Consider the following 22322-nt stretch of genomic DNA (forward strand, 5'->3'; position numbering starts at 1 on the left):
GGATAAAAAAGTGAAATGGGGAAAAACAGGGAAAACAGCAGATTTTTTAAAGAAAACAAAAGACGAAAGAAGAAAAAAGAAGCAAATGAAGAGAAAAGAAAAGTAAAAGACAACAGATATAAAATGAGAAAGCAAGAAAAAGGAAAAGAAGAGAAAAAAGGAAAAAAGAAAGAAAAGGGATAAAAAACAAGAAAAAAACAGAAAAAATAAATGAAATGGGAAAGAAGGAAAAAGAAAACGAGAAATAAAAGGAGAAAAATGATTAAAAAAAATGCGAGGGGAAAAGAACACAGAAAGAAAACACAAGAAAAAAAGTAAAAGGAAATAAAAAGAAAACAAGAAGAAAAAAAGACAAGAAGAATAAGAAAAAAACGGAAAGGAAGAGACCAAAGACAAAAAAGGAGAAAGAGAAAAGTCGAGAAAACAAGTAAAAGAAAATAAGAGAAAAAGGGAAAATAAAATAAAACAAGAAAAAGAAAACAAAAAAAGAAGAAAGCAACGAAAAAAAGAAAGAAAAGGGATTAAAAAAAAACAGAAAAAAACAGAAAAAAGGAATAAGACAAGGAAGAAAAATAGAATAAATAAAAAAGAAGAGAAAGAAAAAAATCAACAAAAAAGAAAAAGAAAGAAATGGGAAAGAAGGAAAAAGAAAACGAGAAGTAAAAGGAAAAAAAATATTTAAAAAAAATGCGAGGGGAAAAGAACACAGAAAGAAAACACAAGAAAAAAAGTAAAAGGAAATAAAAAGAAAACAAGAAGAAAAAAAGACAAGAAGAATAAGAAAAAACAGGGAAAGGAAGAGACTAAAGACAAAAAGGAGAAAGAGAAAAGTCGAGAAAACAAGTAAAAGAAAATAAGAGAAAAAGGGAAAATAAAATAAAACAAGAAAAAGAAAACAAAAAAAGAAGAAAGCAACGAAAAAAAGAAAGAAAAGGGATAAAAAAAACGGAAAAAAAACAGAAAAAAGGAATAAGACAAGGAAGAAAAATAGAATAAATAAAAAAGAAGAGAAAGAAAAAAATCAACAAAAAAGAAAAAGAAAGAAATGGGAAAGAAGGAAAAAGAAAACGAGAAATAAAAGGAGAAAAATGATTTTTTTTTAAAATGCGAGGGGAAAAGAACACAGAAAGAAAACACAAGAAAAAAAATAAAAGGAAATAAAAAGAAAACAAGAAGAAAAAAAGACAAGAAGAATAAGAAAAAACAGGGAAAGGAAGAGACCAAAGACAAAAAGGAGAAAGAGAAAAGTCGAGAAAGCAAGTAAAAGAAAATAAGAGAAAAAGGGAAAAGAAAAGAAAACAAGAAAAAGAAAACAAAAAAAAAAGAAGCAAGCAAGAGAAATGAAAGAAAAAAAGGAAGAAAAAAGGGTGTAAAGCCTTTCACAATGTTCTTGTTTTCGGGGGGTACCTTTAGAAGCAAGATACCCAACAATAATGTCAGCTCCTTCTAGTTTAGCCTCACCTCCTTTCAAATAAATCACATTTTCTCCACATACAGTATTTTCTTCTTTTTTTGGAGAGTGGAAGAAGACTTTACAATATAAGACTTTTCAAAGGAATCAATCGAGAAGTGGATGCTACATTCAGCCCTGTTAAAGTCTTTTAATTTGGCGGTCTCAGTCTTCAAGTGACATTTGGAAGCTTTTCATCACTCGGTTTTCTAGTTCCGCCGAGAATTCCTCTCCTGGCCGAGAGAGGCTTTCTCAGGATGTTCGAAAGGCCCCCGGATTGGCCCCCCCGCTTCGGCCCCCGGATCAGCCCCTCCCCTCGGGTTCCCTTTGACATTTGGATTTCTTTTCCCAGCGTTTCTCCAGCACTAAAAAACACATTTTTTGTAGCCTGCTTTCTTCAATATTCGCTTTCCTGCTACACAATCCTCATAAAAATGCAACAGTTAATTAATTTCATGACATCAAAGGGACAGTGTGTATTATTTAGCGCCACCTAGTCGGAAAAAAAATCACAAAAACAATAACGATTTAAATAATAAGCAGAAATTTATGAACTTGTCATGGTTTGGTGCCTGCAGTCCCTCTGCTTCGCCAGGAGATGGAAGCATTACCCCAATTTCCATTTGCCAGAGGTCATTTTACACAAAACAATCCACGTTTTTGGCTTTTTTAAAACATAATCAACCAGAATTTTAGTAAAGAAGGAACCAATTTGGGGGAAGGGTGTTATTCTAAACAAAAACAATCTTTTTTTTTTAAAAAAACAAAACAATGATATTGTTTTTGTGGGGGTTGCTTCTTCAAACCAAAACAGGCTGTTGGGTCAATTCAATTCCTGGGTTGGTCTATTTTGTAGGGTAAATTAACTATAAATGTGTGTCTTTTATGTTATCCATAAGAACAATGTAGGGTCTCCCTGACCTGCTGATAAAACCCAAGGTCCTAAACAGCATCCGGTCATCCGTGCTTGAGTTTAAATGAGCTAGGTTTGTTCTCAAACAGTCTTCAACGATTGGTTTACTAGTCATATCCTGCTTCGCACTCTCACGACTGGAACTGCATAAAAAGGCGGAACAAACGGTGACTAACACATTCGGCAGGAGGAATTCTGCCAGGGTGTCCTTGTTGCAAGAAGACAATAAAGTGTCACTCCGATCTGAACTCAGACTTCTGTCTTTTTATTTGACATGCGGGCGGACTGAACCAAAGTAATAGAGGTTTAGATCCTACACATATTTTACCAATTTTTTTAACAGGCTCTTTTAAAAAGGCGTCATGTTTTTTTTTATTTCACATGTGGGCGGACTGAACCAAAGTAATAGAGGTTGAGATCTCACATATATTTAACCCATTTTTGTAAACAGGCTCTTTTGAAAATGCGTCATGTTTATCAATGGATTCCTCCACATTTTTTGTTTCATTTTCTCCCCCTGCAGCTCCCACGCTACAGTTGTATCCATCCATATATAGTGTAAGATGTTGCTCTCAAGACACTTGGGTAAAAACAGGAGCAACCAAATGCTTAGTGCCAATTTGAATATTTCTAAAAAAAATTAACCTTGTCTGTTAAGTTTAAAAGGAAAACTTTTTGAAGCTGTAACTTCAAAATGAAAATATTTTTATATTGTTTTCAAAATTAAATAGAATAGAATTGTTTTTATTGTCATTGATATCAACGTTGTGGAACATTGTATGCAAGGAGATTAGATATGGCACGCCTGGGTTAAAACGTGTAGCATTCCAGGGTATTCTCTGGCTTAAAGGAACAGGAACAGAAGACAATTAATTAACAAGTATTGGGTTAGTGTGTTTTCAACCCAAACTTGATCACTTTCAACCCATCTAATTTTCTCGCTTATCCAATTAGCACTGCAGGTTTTGGGCCTCATACAATGTAAAAACTAAAAAAATTGCACCAAAGCAATGTTTGGGTCAATGTGGCCCATTTTTCACAAATTTCTTCCAAAGATGACATTATTGGAGTGCAAAACGACACATTTCGAAAAAAAAGAAATAATTGGGTGAAGCATGAAGGTCTGAAGGCAGGTAACACGAATCAAAGATGCACTATTGGCGATAGATGCTCTTTCTTAAGCTGAAAACCATTGAAGGGGAAAATGGGAAATCAAAGATTTACTACTGAACAACAGATGCTCTTGCTTGTGTAAAAAATGTTTAGGATAAAATAATAATAATAATTTCCTTTGTATTGTCATTCTTTGTAACAATGTACACAGAACGAAATGTCGATACACCTGACCTGTTGTAGCGAGTCGATGCAGCCGCAGCCAACAGAGGGCGCCGCCATTATACCAATTAGGTATGTCTCGGCCGAGGCGCGAACCAGCGACCTCCCAGTCTCAAAGCGGGCACACTACCATCTAGGCTACTGAGCTGGTAAACCAATTCTTGGGAGGCAGTGGTGTTGTTTTAATAGAAATACTCTTTTTTTCAGAACTCTCTTGTGGATGACACCATTTTTGACCAAAAAAGACAGAATGTTGCTTCAAAATCATTGTCTCAGGCAAGGGACTTCGAGGAACCCTTTTTTTTTTTTTTTAACTCTCTCCGAATAAAGTGCTATTGCACCTCCACGCCACGAGGGCGCAGTAGCGTTCTCATGGGCAGAGTGTTTTGCTTACATTCAACCTCCACGCAGTGCATTAAGCACAGAGCATTGAGTATGAAGTGTAAACACAAAGAGGAGTGGACCCTCAATTGACCCCATAAAAAAAATATCTAACACAAATGTGGAAACAGGCAAAGAGAGACGGGGTTAAGAGATAAACAAAAGTCTTTTTCTGAAAGCTAGGACAAAGAAGTTTGTCAAAGCGTACTGCGACACTTGGCAAAGAAGAATGTTATTCCTTGGCAGCCCAAGGCGATTAATAATAACATTCGCTGACATTTACACTCGGGAGAAACAAGCCTGGAATTTCCTGTTTTAGACTAATGCATTCTCCTTATGTCAAGTTCGACTCCAATAATCCACAACACGACCACAAAGGGAGACAAGCAAAGACCTGTGTGCATGCTAAGTTTAAAATGTTGGCAGCGGACAGCATGAAGCCAAATAGACTAAGCTGTCACTAAAAGATATTACAACCTTATCAAATGGATAAGTAGTTGCTGAAAGTCGTAGATCTGGCATGGACAGAGAAATCGTTGTTTTGTCCCCACCAATATTATGTGATCACTTAAGAAAAAAATCAATATTGTAATATATTAAATATCAATAATCGTGAAGCATTGGCTCAAATCAAGGATTGGGTTGGTCCATATTTGACCCAAAGCAATGTTCCCTGTAATTTTCCTTACGGGTCTGAGCGTTCACACAAAGTCGGTAAGCAATGCTTGAAATAACAGTGAGCAACGGCAATCCCAAGTGTGGCAACTAAGTCATTATCAAACATGTCCAAAACTTGACATCAAGATACATTTTGCTGAGTTTCCGGCAATGCAAAAAAAAATTTCACTTTTGAATGAATTGACTCATGTATTATTGCAAAGGTTGTACGGCCTACAAATGTAATTTGTTTTTACAACAATTCTTTCACAAGATTTCCATTTCTTTTTTTCCCCCGGTATCTTTAGTCGCATAACACTAACATTTTGGGGGGCTTATTTAGTCGGTTGCACAATACCCAACTGTATTTAATCACATTTTTTAGTGGAAGTACAATGTTGGCAACAAGATTCACTTGATATCATTGGAAATTATTTGAACGCAAGACAAACTTTTCCCCTGTTTTTTTCTCTTTTAAAATTCCTTTTAAAAAATCTCCTTGTGTTTATTTTTTCCGAGCTGTTACTTTTTTCTTCTTGTTCTCTATTTACTTTTTTTCCATTGTTTCTTTCTTTTCTTTTTTTTTCTGGCTTTTTTTCTGAATTTTTCCTTCTTTTTTCTCTTCCTTTTGTTTCTTTTTTCCTCAGCTTTTCACTCCTTTTTCATTTTGGTATTTTTTTCTTTTTTGTTCTATTCCCCCTTCCTTTAAGTCATTTTGTGCATAATTCTACATAATATTTGGTCGTGTAGGGATGAAAGAAGCAAAAACAACATGAAGAGCCATTTAGGACCCGAAAGAGCCGGTTCCTTTTAGTGAGCCGAGCCGAAGAAGCCGGTTCTCGAAAAACTCTAGTGACTTTACTCAACTTCGTTCTACTTCGACCTTGACTTCAAAATACCGCATTTAGAACATAGCGTCAGGGGAACCCGTGTATTTTTACCTTCATGCACTGTGACTTTGACTTTTTTTTTAAATTTTTCAGCGACTTACACAATAGTAGCAGCTCCACCCCTGTCCCGTGCCGACCAATCGTCGCATTTCCTGCAGGGCGTGGTCCGGCAAGTAACCCAAATCTTTCAGGCAACCGTCGTGAAAGACGCGGGTGCAAATCCGGCAGGGTAACAACTCGTCCGCCGTCCACACCGAGCAAACGTCGCACATTTCCTCGCTGGACGGCTACAAACACAAAAAACAAAAATATATTAAAATCTAAACTCGTTCATGACCCTGTATAGGAGAACACACTGCTAAACGTGGTAAACATACATTTTGTATTATCATTTTAGTAAAAATGATCCATCACAGGGGTCAGTAACTGTTTATAAGCAGTGTTAGGAACGTTACTTTGATAAAGTAATTCATATGGTTCCTCATTACTTCTTCTGAAAAGTAACTGAGTTAGTAACTGAATTACCCTGTCGTCAAAGAAACTCGTTACTGGGAAAAATTACAATTTTTTCATTACTTTTGAAGGATTTTATACATTTGACCATAAAGGATTTTGTACGATCGAATACAAATTACATTTAATGCAAAAGATATTCACTGGCGGGGCTGTGGTGCGAGGCCAATGCAACCTTGTGAAGAATGATGTTTACAGAAACAACGGGAACTGGGACAAGGGCTGATAAGATAATCGGCGCATCCAGACACGGAGGGGCCCTGATGACGGAGGACTGCAGGCAATGTTTTGAATAACGCTCTGCTGTTTTGAGATTTCCAGACATCGAGGCGAGGTGGTGGAGCCTACGTGGGGCTTTCTTGGCACTCCCATGGGAGGAGCCGGCACACCATCTTGTAGAAAGACGTGGGCCGAGAGGAGAAGGCTGCAGGACTTGAGAGAGAAGGCTAATTTGACACTAATTTGACTAATTCGGCCATTTTGGAGTTCACTTAGTACTATTGTTAAAGAAATGAAATCTGCCCCCTTGTGGAAATGCCGGTCTCTTGTCCATTTTTTCCATAAGGAAACGAGAGCGCATTGGTGGGTGAATGTAAGTTGTGTTTGGTTAATGGAGTCAGATAACTTATTCAAACAATTTGGTAAACGGTACATTTTAATATTTAATTCCCAACAATTTAAAAAAAGTTGTTAAATGTCAAAAAACTTAAAATTTTCTGAGCAGTATACGAGTCAGTTGAAGACAGAAGTACAGGTATTTTGTGTTATAAAACCTTGTAATATTTATTGCCAGCAACAGATTTATCCTACACTTGAAGTGCAACAAAAATAAACAGTAAACAATATAATAAATAACAATCAACATGTACGTAAACACGCACAAAAACGTACAAAAAATGGCACAGAAATGTACGTAAAAACACACAAAAACGTACCTAAAAATGTACGTTAAAAATTCACAAAAATGTACCTGAACAGGCACAAAAACATACATAAACATGCTGGAAAACCTACGTGAACATGGATGAAAACGTAAGTAAATGAGGATGAAAACGTACGTAAAAACACAGGAAAACTAAACACGCAAAAAAATGTACCAATCGCGCTTGAAAACCTACATAAACAAGAATGAATTGGTAGGTTGAAAACGCAAAAAAATGTGCTTAAACAAGCACAAAAACGTACGTAGACATGCTCAAAAACCTACGTAAACATGGATGAAAATGTATGTAAAACGCAGCAAAACTTATGTAAACTGTCATGGTTGCCATGGTGCTCAATTAGTCCCCGCCGCGTGGCGCCAGGTTCTGTCACGGTGGCCAAGGCGCCCAATTGGCCCCTCCGTGTGGCGCCAGGTTCTGTCACGGTTGCCACGGCGCCCAATTGGCCCCGCCCACTGACAGCAGCTGAAACGCGTTGACAGATTGCTGCTGGACCGCTTAAACGCGGTCTTGCGAGTTGCCCAATCTGTTTGATTTTGCCCACTCTTTAGTTGTGATCTCAATCCACTTCGGCGACAAACGATCCCCGGATCGAGTGTGCGCGCATTCCTCCTCCCCAATAAACTGTATGGAACGTTACGCGATTGGGTTCTCATTCCTGTTTCCTGTCCTGGTTCGTGACATGAACATGGATAAAAGTCTACGTAAAAATGCACAGTAACGGACCTAAACACGCAAATAAACGTACGTAATCACGCTTAAAAACTTACATAAACACGCACGAAAACCTACGTAGACACGGGTGAAAACGTATGTAAAAATGCAAGAAAACGTATGTATGCACAGATGAAAACGTACGTAAAAACACAGGAAAAAAAGTTTAAACATGGATAAAAATGTACGGAAAAATGCACAAAAACCTACCTAAACATGCAAATAAACGTACGTAATCACGCTCAAAAACGTGTATAAACACACACAAAAACCTACGTAAACACGGACGAAAACATATATGATACATATATGTGACACGGATGAAAAAGTACGTAAAAACGCAGGAAAACAAGAAAAAACAGGAAAAGGAAGAGACGCTCGAACGGAAAAATGCACGAAAATGTCCGTAAACACACTCGAAAACCTACGCAAACGTGGATGAAAACGTACGTAAAAACGCAGTAAAACTTATGTAAACACAGATGAAAACGTACATGAAAACTTGGGAAAACATATGTAAACACGCTCGAATGGAAAAATGCACAAAAATGTACGTAAACATGCACAGAAACGGCTCAAAAACACACCCAAAAACGTACGTGAACACGCTACATTTTGCGTAGACACATACAATGTACTTAAACGTACGCTCAAAAACATATGTAAAAAGACAAAAATGTATGTAAACACATAAAACGGATACAACCGTACGCAGAAAAATGTACACACGAAAGCATATGCATTAAAACTTACGTAAACACGCACAAAAACTTACTTAAATACGTACAAAAATGTACCTACCTATCTGGCTAGCTAGCTACTTTGCTATTTATCTAGCTAGGTCACTATCTAGCTATCTGGATAGTTAGCTACCTCGCTATTTATCGAGCTAGGTAGCTAATTAGCTATCTAGATAGATTGCTATCCAGCCATTTATCTACATAGGTAGCCAGGTAGCTATTTAGCTATCTAGATAGCTATGTAGCTATTTATCTAGTTACCTAGCTTTTTATCTAGCTATTTACCTAGCTAGGTAGCTATTTTGTTATCTAGATAGCTATTTATCTAGCTATGTAGCTATTTAGCTACCTAGATTGCTAGCTACTGAGCTATTTATCTAGCTATCTAGGTAGATAGTTAGCTAGCTAATTCTTTTTATCTTTTGGATCTATATAAGGAGTGCAGATACAGAAGGCATGAGGTTTCTGTGGTAACACAAACATCCTTATAAATATGTGAGTGACGGGATTTGCGTTGAGTTATGATTAGGCTTAAATATATATTTATACGTTTAAAAAATATTTTAAATATATTTGGAGTTAATTTTTCCTGCTTCAATAATTTGTTCGGATGCTCGTTAGAAGGGACTCAGACTTGACCGGAGATGAAAGAAGGCTTTGGTGACACAGGTCAGGTGGCTTGGAAGGAGGTTCATTTTTAGTGTTTCCAAAAGTTTTGCATTATCTTAAACCACGACCATCGCCACGGCGACAGCCAATGAAAAATGGGTACCTGTTCCGGAGGCTCCAAGGGTACATGTAGGGGCCCGTCATCGCCCGCCTCGCGTTTGGGTCTGACGAAAGCGGGCGGCGCCACCTGCTGACCCTTTTTCATGTCTTCGGGCTCCAGGCCTTTTCCGTCCCGGAGGCGGGACCAGGCCTCCTGATTGACCGAGGGCTGGATGGGGGTCTCGTCCTCCTCCGGGGACACTTCCTGGTCCGGCTCCTGGGGCGGATTGGCGGGCGGGGCCCGGTCCTTGATGCCCGACTGGAAGGCGGAGACAACCGCCGTGCAGCGTTGGACTTTGTCCACTGGCTGCTTTTTGGAAAGCAGCACCCCCATCTGGCGGCTAGCTGCAACAACAACAACAGAAATGAGCCTTATTATTCATTTCCTGTTATAATATATCCTGTGGTGTGTCTTGGGCAAGTACAGCCTGGCGGCGCTCATCCCTCTCCGGACTGCTTTATGGGTATGGGTTTGCTCCTCCACATGTAACAGTACTGGTTTCCATGGTAACCAATAGCAGGAGAAGCCTGCTGATCCGACTCAGATACAGCACCTTCTTCATGTGGTCGCCGTTGTTTTTCAGTGAAAAGAGTCAGTCAACCACTAAAACTGTGTCAGTTCGATAAAAAATTCCTAGAAAATCACAATAACCCACTTGTAAGCTATTTTTTTAAACCAGTACGCAAACAGTACTGAAGATGATTATACTTGTTTTAAATATATTTTCTCTAATTTGTATTATTTTTTTTAAAAATTAAAAGGATTTAAACTGATTTTTTAAATATGATTACGCTTGCTTCAAATATTTAAAATTTATATATTTTTTTAATTTTTCTAATATTTTTATTTTATATAACAGTATATATCATTTAAATTGATTTAATATAGATGAATACGTATACATATATATATATTCAATCCATTAAAATAAAATATGGAATATCATAATTATAAATTTAGAAAATAATTATAAAAACAATTTTTGCAAAAGATCTTGTACAAAAATCATATCGTTTTCTCAGATGCGTTTTAGAAGGAGATCTGAAAAGTTGGCTGGAGATGAAAGAAGGCTTCGCTGACTCAGCTTGTGTGGCTTGGAAGGAGATTTTTAGTTTCGGTGAAAATGATGCCAGAGTCAGGAGTTTCTCGTAGAACATATAATGATAACAATGCTAGCCCTTTTAGCATTTATATTTTAATAGAATATATTGGACTACATGCATACGATTCAAAATATTTGAAATAGGATTTTTTTCTTTTCTATAATTTATTAGAAAATACACCATATTTGGCCAAGTCAAGACTAGTGCAAACCATGGAAACCAGTATCTGTTTCATGTGGAGGAGCAAACCCCTACCCAATAAAACCACCTGGACAGGGATGGGCACTGCCAGGCTGTACTTGCCCAAGACACACCACAGGAAGAGGTGCTCCTACGACCCTTGTGGTTAAGGGATACATTTCATGCAAGCACCCTATCGGTGGGTGCGCCCTGTGTAGTGTTAAACACAGAAAAAGACCATATTTGGAACGGCGTCCATCTTTACTCCTAAGTGGTGCTCTGAAATGGGATCTCCTCCCTTGGCAGTTGAATACAAGTCTCTTTTTTTTCCTCGCCTGCTACTCTAACAGCTTACAGGCGCCGACTCCTCTACCGTATTATTGACGCCGCCCGTCTCTTTGTCTTCTTTTCTCCTTGTCTACTATGTCTTTCTGGGGTCTGGATGATAGCTCTTTGTACCAGGACCACACAGTAGACCGTTCACTGAGAGAGGAGGGGACGCGAAGAGCATGCTGGGATTCACGCATATGCATGGGGTTGCCGGGTAGAACTATTAATGTACTGTATCGGTAACCTACATGAGGGCAAATAATACACATATTATCAACATAAAATATAGATTATTTATATGCTATAGAGTAGAAGTGTTTTTTTCCCTCTCCTTGCCTCTCTCTTTTTATCTTCCTCTCTCGCTCTTTGTATCTTCCTCTCTTTCTCTCTCTTTCCTATTCTCCCTATTTCTCTTTCTATCTTTTCCTCTCTCTTTCTTTCTCTTTCTTTCTTTTTCTTCCTTTTCTTTTCATCTCTCTCTCTCTCTCTCTCTCTCTTTGTCTCTCTTATCTTCTTCACATTATCTCTCTTTCAGACCATTTACCATTTATTTCCCTTCCTCTCCTTTCTTCTTCTTCCTTCTATATTCCTTTCTCTCTCTCTCATTCTCTTTTTTTCCTTTTACTCTTTCTTTCTTTTTCTTTCTCTTTTTCTCTTTATTGTCAAATTCCTCAATTTCTCTCTTTCCTACTGTGCCTTTTTCTGTTTCTGCATTTCTTTTCCTCTCCTTGTCTCTCTTTTTTATCTTCCTCTCTCTCTCTCTTTGTATCTTCCCCTCTTTCTCTCTCTTTCCTATTCTCCCTATTTCTCTTTCTATCTTTTCCTCTCCCCCTTTCTTTCTCTTTCTTTCTTTTTCTTCCTTTTCTTTTCATCTCCTACTATCGCTGTCTCTCTCTCTCTCTCTCTCTCTCTCTCTCTCTCTCTCTCTCTCTCTCTCTCTCTCTCTCTCTCTCTCTTATCTTCCTCACATTATCTCTCTTTCAGACCATTTACCATTTCTTTCTCCTTCTCTCCCCTCTCTTTTTTTTATTCCTTCTATATTCCTCTCTCTCTTTCTCATTCTCATTCTTTCTTTTTCTCTTTCTTTCTTTTTCTTAATTTCTTTCTTTTTCTTTCTCTTTTCCTCTTTCTTGGCAAATTCCTTGATTTCTCTCTTTCCTACTCTGCCTTTTTCTATTTCTGCATTTCTTTCCCTCTTCTTCTTCTCTCTTTCTCTCTCTCTCTCTCTCTCTTTCCTATTCTCCCTATTTCTCTTTCTATCTTTTCCTCTCCCTTTCTTTCTCTTTCTTTCTTTTTCTTTCTTTTCTTTTCATCTCATTCCCCCTCTCTCTCTCTCTCTCTCTTATCTTCCTCACATTATCTCTCTTTCAGACCATTTACCATTTCTTTCTCTTCCTCTCTCTTTTTTTTTCTTCCTCCTATATTCCTCTCTCTCATTCTCTTTTTTTCTTTTACTCTTTCTTTTTCGTAATTTCTTTCTTTTTCTTTGTCTTTTCCTTTTTCTTGGCAAATTCCTCGATTTCTGTCTTTCCTACTCTGCCTTTTTCTATTTCCGTATTTCTTTTTCTCTTCTTGGCTCTTGGGATCACGAGTAGACCAACATTTTCAGAGCTAAGGCTCTGGACAGGAACATAGGGGAAATGAAATCTGAAAGATAGGAGGGAGCAAGTCCATGTATGATTTGGTATAATACCAACCGAACCTCAAAATCACATATTTAGCTAACAGGGAGCCAATGCAGGTTAGCTAAAATCGGGGTCACGTGATCAAACTTTCTTGTCTTAGTTCAAAGCCTCCAGACTAAGGCTCTCGATTTTGGACTTCGGGAGACCGGAGAGTAGTGCATTACAGTGATCTCCGCATCGGACTGGGTCAGCATGGGATGAAGTTTAGCAATATATGGAAAAAAGCTGTTCTAATAATAATCATACGGGTGTTTGAAAGGAAAGATCGGGGTCAAATATGACACCTACATTTTTGTCTGTACGCAGAGACATTTAAAAGTAGAGGCGTCACTGTTTTAGTAGCTGCCGATGGGAAAAAAATTTGAGAGGAAAACTAGAAAGGATTGTCAGCAGGCTCCGCCATTGGTCCAGATTGAGGGTGGGCGGCGGTTTGCTCCAAAAGTGGGAGGTGACAAATGTGCAGATGACAAACACACACACATTTCTAAAAATAAAGGCATGAATCACTAAACCCTTTTGAAATTGGCAGTTTCATAAATCCTGGCCACCAAATTCAACATTATCAACAAAAAAAAAAGGCGACCATTTTGAAAACATCTCCAAAAATGGACATCTTTGTTTTCTGGGTCTCAAACTCAATGGAGTGGGGGGTCGCTGATGCTGTGGAATTAGCGCAAAAACAGTTCGGCTGTTCTTAAAGCGACAGTGTTTTACATGTGTCCACGAGATGGCGCCCAGAATGAGTCCAAGGAAAATGACAAACTACTGAAAGTGGATAAAAGCCTTTGACCAAGAAAGACAAAAAAGGGGGGAAATTGATTTTTTTTTTTCAAAAATGGAAATATATATAGGAAAGAAAAGGTAAAAAAGGAAAACAGGAATTGAAAAAAAAACAGGGGAAAATAAAGCGAAAAAAAAGGAAAAAGGGGGAAAGGAATTAAATAGAAAAAGACAAAAACAACAAATTTTCGATCCTTTTATTTACATTTTATTATTTTTATCTTTTTATTATCTTTTTATTCCTTTTTTCTCGAATTTCACTTTTTTTTTAAATTGTTTGACTTATTTCTTTAGTTTTTTTCTTTTTTTTCCCTCTTTTTTTCTTTTCTTTTTTCTTTTTCACTTTTCATTTTTCCATTTTTTTTTCTTGAGTTTTACTTTTTGTCTTGTTGGTTTTTATCATCTTGTTAGCTGCACCGCTTATCCTCAGTAGGGTCGCGGGGGTGCTGGAGCCCATCCCAGCCATCATCGGGCAGTGGGCAGGGGACACCCTGAACTGGTTGCCAGCCAATCGCAGGGCACACAGGGACAGACAACTCACTCGCTCATTCACACCTAGGGACAATTTGGACCGGCCAATTCACCTGAAATGCATGTTTTTGGAATGTGGGAGGAAACCCACGCAAGCACGGGGAGAACATACAAACTCCACACAGGAGGTCTGGAGCTGGATTTGAACCCCTGGCATTGATTTTTTTTCTTTCAAAAATGGAATAAAATATAGGAAAGAAGAAATTTAAGAAAAGGTAAAAAAGGAAAACGGGACTAAAAGGAAAAGTAGGGGGAAATAAAGCAAAAAAATGGGAAATGGCGGGAAAGTAAAGGAAAAAAGGGGAGAAAGGAATTAGGAAAAAAAACAAAAACAACTTTCTTTCTTTTTACTTTCATTTTATTATTTTTATCTTGTTTATCTTTAAATTCCTTTGTTTTTCGAGTTTTACTTTTTGTCTTATTTTTCTTATTTTATTTTGTCTTTTTATTTTTCTATTTTGATTTATCTTTTTTCTCTTCTTTTTTTCTTTCTCTTTTGATTTTTTTTCAGTTATCTTTTCCTTTTTTTCTCCTTTCTACTTTTGTCTTTATCTTTTTTGGCTTTTTTTATTTTTCTTTTTTTTCTTTCTTTGAGTTTTGTCAGTTCTTCATTTTATTCTTTTCTTTTTGTTTTTTGTCCTTTTTTCTCTCATTTTTACTTTTCCTATTCTTTTAATTTTTCTTTTATTTTTTTCTTGAGTTTTTCTTTTTGTCTTGTGGTTTTTCTTCTTAATTTTTCTCTTTTATTTTTTATTTTTTGTGCTATTTTCTCTTCTTTTTTCTCTTTTTCTTTTTTTCATTTTTCTTTTCTTTTTTTATTGACTTTTACTTTTTTTTCTCATTTCTTTTTTATCTTTCTCCTTTCTTTTTTGTCTTTTTCTCTTTTTGGCCTTTTTTCATTTATCTCTTTTTTGTTTGGTTCATTTATTTTCTTGAGATAAACTCTTGGTCTTTTTTCATTCTTTTCTTTTCTTTTTTGTCCTTTATTGTTTTTCTTTTTCTCTTCTTATTTCTTTTTAAAAGTAATACGCTGCGTTTTGTTCACTTTGAGTCCCCGTATTTGGTCTTCTTCCGTTATGCTTTTAGCACTCGTTTTCAGTTTCAAGACAGAATACAGCGACATCTAGCAGGAAAAGAATCCACACTGTCCCTTTAACCTTTATACGAAGGCGGAGGGCCTCGAACCTCAGGGGCCCTGAGAGTTTGACAACTCCTGATCCCCCCAAAAAAACCTGCTGACGGGGAAACTCGTAAACGCTGAGGAATTTTGACGTCGGCGGCAAAAAAAAAATGGCTTCATTTCCCCGAGAAGAAGCCGAGTAGGATGAAATATTGATGGACGGGATTGAAAACAGCAGCTGGGAGGTTCAAGAGATGGGGGGGTGCTGCAAATTCCTCTCTTTTATTTGATTTTTTTCACTTGCTATAAAATAAGGATTGAAAATGATACGATTTTGTTTTATTTAACATGTATTTCTTCTAAGACATGTGGAGAAGTTCCATCAAAGATTGTCTATTAGGAGACGATGGAATCGGTTTTCTATTGTTTTGGTTTATTGAGGGGCTTCCGTTATCATGAAAGGGAAATTGTTTCAGAATCTATCCTTTCATTTAATTATTAATCAATATTGATTATTGAAACCTGACATTGATGGATTTTCAAATTGAAATCTCCTTCCCAATCCTTTGTTTTGCCAAATAAACAAAATAAATGGAGTGGAGAACAAATAGTATCGCTCTTGTGGAAATAAAACTTGTTCAAATTGCTATATTAGTCAAATTGACTTGTATAACACTTTTTTAAAGCCCCAGTGTGTAATATTTGACTCTATCGTCTAATGCGGACAGAGCACAGCGTAGCAGCAAAATGACGGAATTCTAGGTAGAAATTCCATTATGTAAAAAAAAACATCATTTTCTATTAGTTACTTTTTTTCTCTTTTTTTCCTAATTTTTACCTTAATCTCTTTTTCTCTCTTTCATACTCTCCCTCTTTGTCTTGCTGTTGTTCCTTTTCTCTCTTTTTTTCTCCTAACATTTTCCCTCTCCTTCTCTTTCTCTTGTTATCTTCCTCTCTTTCTCTCTCATTCCTATCCTCTCCATTTCTCTTACTTTCTTTCTTTTCCTCTCCCCCTTTCTTTCTCTCTCTTTTTTTCTTCCTTTTCTTTCCATCTCCTTCTCTCTCTTTCTCCCTCTCTCTCTCTTATATTCCTCACATTATCTCTCTTTCTCTTCCTCTCCCTTTCTTTTTTTCTTCCTTATACAGTCCTCTCCTTCTTTCTCTCTCTCTCTCATTCTCTTTCTTTCTTTCTTTCTTTCGTTTCCTTTTTTTCTCTTTCTTGTCATCTTCCTCTTTTTCTCTTTCCTACTCTCCCTTTTTCTATTCCTGTATTCATTTCCCCCTTTCTTTTTCTCTCTTTCTTTTCTCTTGTTATTTTTCTTCCTTTTCATTTTCTTTAGTTCTCTCCCTATCTCCCTTGCTCTTACCCTCTCTCTCTCTTTATCTTCCTTTCTTTCTCTCTCTTGTCCTCCTCCTCCTTCTTCTCTCCCCTTTTTCTCTTCTTTTTCTCCCTCTTACTCTGTCTTTCTTTTCTTTCTTTCTTTCTCCCTTTTCTTTTTCTCTCTCACTCTCATTCTGTCTTCCTATCTCTTTTTTTTCCTTCCTTACTTCCTTCCTTCTTTCCTTTCTTTCTCTCTCTTTCTTTTCTCTCTATCTGTCTTTTTTCTCTCTTCTTTCTACCTCCAATCATTAACGTGGTAACAACATAGTATCCACATAGCAAGTGGTACAAGACAATCTTTTATTTTGAAATTGTATATCAAACGGGCTTCCCTTTGCAGTAATAAGTATCAAGTTGCACAAGACGACATATAAAAAAGGATGAAAGGAAGACGGGAGACGTAGTAGCATCAATTCGGGATGCAATGCAACCGGCAACTCTTGCTCAAGGGCAGAACCGCAGAATGGAACCGGCAACTCCATCCCGCCTCCTTTCCCGATACGTTTTCATATTCGGATTAAAACGGGAAAAAATATTTTTTTGCAAGGCGATGATTATTTTGTTTCGCCTCGGGGCTGAAAAAAATGCAAAGTGGAGCAATTTCCGATAAGCTAACATCCAAAAATTCTTGCTCAAGGGCAAAAGGGCTCGCCCGCCTCCTTTCCCACCGCTACGTGCCGGTTTGAATCCCAAGCAGGCTCCCTTTTCAGTCCTTCAATGGCCGAGGGAGGGGGTCCGCCCCCCCCCAGCTTTTAAATAGAATCGCCACAAAGCTTTTCGTGGGAAAACCAAAATCAAGAGAATCGGAGACCTGGAACTAAGAGCGCTAATGAGCTGAGACCAAAAACTTCCGCTTGAATGACTCCCAGGAATTCGAACCGGCGACGCATCATTACATTTCTTTGATTTTTCCCGGTACACCGACGGACCCTCCTGAGTTTTAAACATAATTTCATAATAAAATAGAAACAACGTACATTTGAAAAGAGCGCTAGCAAGTTTTATGAAGTTACAAAACGCCGACCCAAAAACCCTCACTTTGTCAGAACCAGAACAAGATCAGGACCCAAACGCGTGACGTTACTCACACAAGCCTTTTATGTTATGGGAAACGGGGAGTCATGCACGTTAGGAAGCCGGTCTGGCGTGGAAAGACAGGAAGCCAGAGACCGACGAGACCGATTCCAATTGCCCGAGTTGATATCGGACAGATGGGTTCGATACCGGACAGGAAGGGACAGACAGGATTGACAACAAATCAGGATATCGATAACTAACAGGAGAAACTAGACAGGAACGAAAACTGGAGAAAATAACAAACAGGACCAAAATAGACAGAAACAAACTGGAACCTGAAATTAAACAAAAATAAACGGGAACAATACTGGACTGAAGATATCAACAGGAAAACAGGACGGAGTCAGAACCCACGTCTTGTGGGGCAGAAGTTCGTTTGACAGGCTGACAAAAAAGCAAGAGAGCGCTGACTCCACACACAGATACACACATACTTTTCCTGGTGGTTCTCACCAGTGGGATTTTGAGTTTACGACAGCCCCTTAAGTTATAACTTTTCTCTTTCCGAGTAAATCATTTTTGGATGTTTTCTGGCACTAGGTTTTTGTTGACGTTAGGTAGCAGTGGTGAAGTGAAAAAAATTATGAAATATTCCTATGTCATATGTTGTTACTATGTTATTACTATGTTATTACTATGTTATTACTATGCCTTTAATATCAGGTTCATTATCCGAAGTAGGGTTAAACAGACTCAGTCAACCACTAAAAACATCCTTTTACTAGAAAATCACAATGACCGAGCACCGGTGAGCTATTTTCAAAACAGGTCCGCAGGCAACTCCGTTGTTTTTGGAAAGGCACTCTGGTGGGCATCACTTTAAAGACCCCCTTATTTTATTTAATGTATTTTCTGGATTAGAGGGCACTCTTTGGATTTTCTGGAAAATTTTAGTGTGTGATGCTTCTTATAGTCCAGAAAAAACAGTGCATTATTTTGCCTAGTTTGCAGAGCGTATTGTTTGACAGGAAACTTCAAAATTTAGCGAAAGGAGCTAGCAAATCCAAATCTAGCATTTCAATCTGAAGATATAGGCGCCGCTAGTTCAAAAAGCGGACTACTTAAATGTGTCGGAGGCGCCTGGCACGAGAGGCATCCGTCACACGACCAAGCACGACTGCAAATTGCCTCGATCTGGACCCACTGATAACAACCGAACCGGAGCGGCTTTTGATTTGGCACAGTCATTAAAAAAAAAACTGATGGCCTCAATGCGCCACGTTTGATTTTGGCTCATTTCACGCCAACTAAACATCGTTGTTGTTTTAACCTTGTCCAATGTGTGGTGCCGATTGAGTCCCCAAAGGACATTTTTTTTTCAACCGCGTAAAAAATGACACTATTGCACTGCTAACATATTTTTAACCATTTTTTGCTGGCTAAATAGTTTCAAATTTGAAGTCCAAATTGGGTCCAAAAATAATCGTTTTGTGTTGATTTTGTGGTCCAATTCCAGCCCTCAACCTTGGGTTTTCAACCTCCCAAAAAAGGAAGACTACGGACAGGATTTTGGTATCTTTTCAACATTATTTTGATGTCTTTTACTTGTCTATTTAACCGGTTTTCGCTAGGTGGATAGTTTTTATTTATAAGTCCAAAAATTAGCGATTCTTTAGCTGTCATGATTGCTGATTCGGGGCACCTGCAACTGCCCCGTTGGCGCCAACAGCCACGGTACCTGATTGGCTGTTGGACTCCTTTTAAACTCCCATATTCCGAAAGGAAGCAGTCAGACCGTCTGCGAACCTATGCTCTCAGCTAGGCAAGCTTTTGTACTCTCTGACACTATCCTGCCCTGTTTTCCTGCCTGATACCTGTTGCCGACCTCTTTTCTGGACCCGTTTCTGTTTTGCTCCTCCGTCCCGGCCATCGACCTGTTTTTGCCCTGTTCCCTGCCTGATACTTGTTGCCGACTTCTTTTCCGGACCCGTTTCTGTTTTACTCCTCCACCCTGGCCATCGACCCGTTTTCCTCTCTGTCAACGACTACCCTCGCTCGACACGGAAGTACAACTTCCGCATTCCTATCATCTGCTACCCGTGACCGACAATCATTGGATCGTGGATGCAGGCACTGTTCTCTTTCTTAATAAAAACCCGTCTCTGTTCCTGGTCTGTGACATTAGCTTGTCCCAAAAAAGGATTTGTTGTGTTAACCTCGTCTAATGTGGTCCCAAATTAGTCCTCAAATTCATTTTTTCAACTTGCACTTTTCATCCAAATAACAGGGCTATCATTTTATTTTTTTAATGACTGTGCCAAATCAAAAGCCGCTTTGGTTCTGTTGGACGGATTCTATGTGTTTTTCAACGTCTTTTTGGGCAGTTTTTGTTAGCTGGGAGAATTTTAATGTACGATGAGGCGCATGCTTGAGAATTGGGTCAATAATTAACGGACAGCACTCAGAGTTAAACTGATTTTGTAAATCAAATATAATCCTATTTTCTCTTTCTTCTTATTTTTGTGTTTTCTTGGCAAAGTTCCTCTATGTTTTCCTTTTTTCTTTCCATTTTTTTGGTCATTTCTGTTACCCTCTCAAACATTTCTTGTTTTTCTCTTTTTCCCATGATACTTCCTTCCTTTTTTCTCCTTTTCTAAGTGTTTTCTTCTTAATTTCCCTCAAAGATGACCTGTCCTTCGAACCCCTTCCTGAAATATCAGTCAAATGTATGATTCATTTTATCCCTTCTTAAAATAAAGATCTACCTTGTGTCCAGGGTTGGGTAGGGTTACTTTAACTGGATTACTTTCAATTAATTTTGGATGACTCCAATACCAAATATGCTAATAAAAGACAAAATAAACTGAATATGAATAAATGATGACTCACAACACGTGGTAAGCTTTCTCTCCTGGCTTTGATCTCTTTGATCTCCGGCAAAACGAACATCAAATGCGACAGAAACCAAATGAAAATAAATCCAAACAGCTTGCCAACATCATTTTTGCCGTTCCATGTATTCCGTTACTGTCGTGTCCAGCATGGTCGCCGTGGCGACCGGCTGGCCCCGCCCCCTGGGCACCGGCTGTAGTAGATCAGCTTATTTGCGTGTGTGCTTCTTAAGGGTGGGTTGTGGGTATTGCGGGTGCTGGTTCGTTGCGTTTTCTGTTCTGCATTATTTTGTTCTGTCTGTCTTGAGGAAACCTGTGTTTGCACGTTTTGAGTAAAAACCTGTTTTGTGAGTATTCTTAGTCTGAGTTCATGTTTGCTTGTAAAGCCTGTTTTTTTTTGTTTTGTCCCTGAGTGTTGGACGACTTTTATTTTGCTAAATAAAAGTACTGATCGTTAACTCGAATGAGTTCATCTTTCCTGCCTCCTGCCTCCGTTCTGGTCCCGTCTCTCTGACAGTTACTCCCCAAGCCTGCACAAAATGTAGTCATTTTATTCATCTTTTGTTTCTTTTGTCTTTTATTAGCATATTTGGTATTGGAGTAATCCAAAAGTAATTAAAAGTAATCCAGTTAAAGTAACCCTACCCAACCCTGCTTGTGTCATATAAGATGATCAAGTTTTATTTTTCTAATGTCTTTAACTTCAACATTTTGAGAGGTGAAGACCCCAAAGCGAGGGACGGAACTTGGAGCAAGTTTTTGACATCTGACCTGCAATCGCTGTCCGAGAAGTGGAGGGCCGACCCCCAAACTCGGAAGGTGAAGACCCCAGAAGGACGGGGGGAGCATCACCACACAACTCCTAAGCTTCCCGTTGATGACATAACACCATTGTAAAAAAGGCGTGCCCGAGCCGACTCACCCCGGAGCGCAGATCAACAACGTAGAGTGACGGCCGCTTGCTCCTCAAATGGGGTCCTTGAGCATGGCAGGACTTGCTGGGATACACCCGAGAGATTTTTTTTTTCTTCTGCGATGTCTTCCCCGTTCCAGAAAGGGTCTCGCGTCTGTGAGGGGAAAAACGGGGTCCGAAAGGACAAAGAGGGGGTGGGGGACGAAGGACAGATTCTCAAAGGAGGACGGCGGACAGTTCCGGTGCTGAAATGCGTCTGGTCTCCTTCTGTCAAGAAAGAGAGCGAGTCGCTCGCTGCTGACTCACAGCCGGCCAATCGGAGGCTTCGTAACATCCCCCGCCCCGCCCCCTCCCGCAGCCTCAATGAGACAGTCGGGCGAGTGCAGAGGTTAATGAAGTTGCAGTCATGGTGGAAAAGAAAATAGGAAAGGAATTATGGGAAAGACCAAAAGGTTCCGTCTTAAGACGTCCAAAATTGGTTGAAAAAAGGTCTTGTTTAAGACCTTGTAAAAGGAAAACATTGGGACCAAATTGGGAGGATTGAACATGACTATTTGGGATGTAGGTTGGTTGATTGGATCCCTTAACCACTAGGGTCGTAGGGGCACCATTTCCTGTGGTGTGTCGTGGGCAAGTACAGCCTGGTGGCGCCCATCACTCTCCATGCCAACATATATGTCCACCCGGTCTTGGAGCAGGGACCTTTTGGTTGGATCCCTTAACCACTGGGGTAATTGGACCACCATTTTGTATGGTGTGTCTTGGGCAAGTACAGCCTGGTGGTGCAAACCCCACTCCAGGCTAACATGTTTCCACCCATTCTTGAACCGGGGACCTGTTCATTGGATCACGTAACCACTAGGGTCATAGGGGCACCATTTCCTGTGGTGTGTCTTGGGCAAGTACAGCCTGGTGGCGCTCATCCCTACCAGGCTAACATATTTCCACCCAGTCTTGAACCGGGGACCTGTTCATTGGATCACGTAACCACTAGGGTCATAGGGGCACCATTTCCTGTGGTGTGTCTTGGGCAAGTACAGCCTGGTGGCGCTCATCCCTCTCCAGGCCTACATGTTTCCACCCGATCT

The 22322-nt window shown here is 38.9% G+C and overlaps 1 protein-coding gene across 2 annotated transcripts in view; it reads right to left on the reverse strand.

Moving 5' to 3' along the window:
• phf24 (PHD finger protein 24) overlaps window positions 1-21485 on the reverse strand; it is a 35599-nt gene extending 14114 nt beyond the window's left edge. For both annotated transcript variants that reach the window (XM_088319810.1, XM_088319809.1), the window contains exons 1-3: window positions 21244-21485; window positions 9307-9647; window positions 5728-5913 (exon numbers count right to left, since the gene is read on the reverse strand). In XM_088319810.1, coding sequence (XP_088175936.1) covers window positions 5728-5913; window positions 9307-9636 — 516 coding nt within the window. In that variant the 5' untranslated portion in view covers window positions 9637-9647; window positions 21244-21485. The remainder of the gene's footprint in view (window positions 1-5727; window positions 5914-9306; window positions 9648-21243) is intronic.
• Between the last annotated feature and the right edge of the window lie 837 nt (window positions 21486-22322).

Source organism: Urocampus carinirostris, chromosome 16 (assembly GCF_059441175.1).
Source record: "Urocampus carinirostris isolate Australia breed hairy pipefish chromosome 16, RoL_Ucar_1.0, whole genome shotgun sequence".
NCBI classification, from domain to species: Eukaryota; Metazoa; Chordata; class Actinopteri; order Syngnathiformes; family Syngnathidae; genus Urocampus; species Urocampus carinirostris.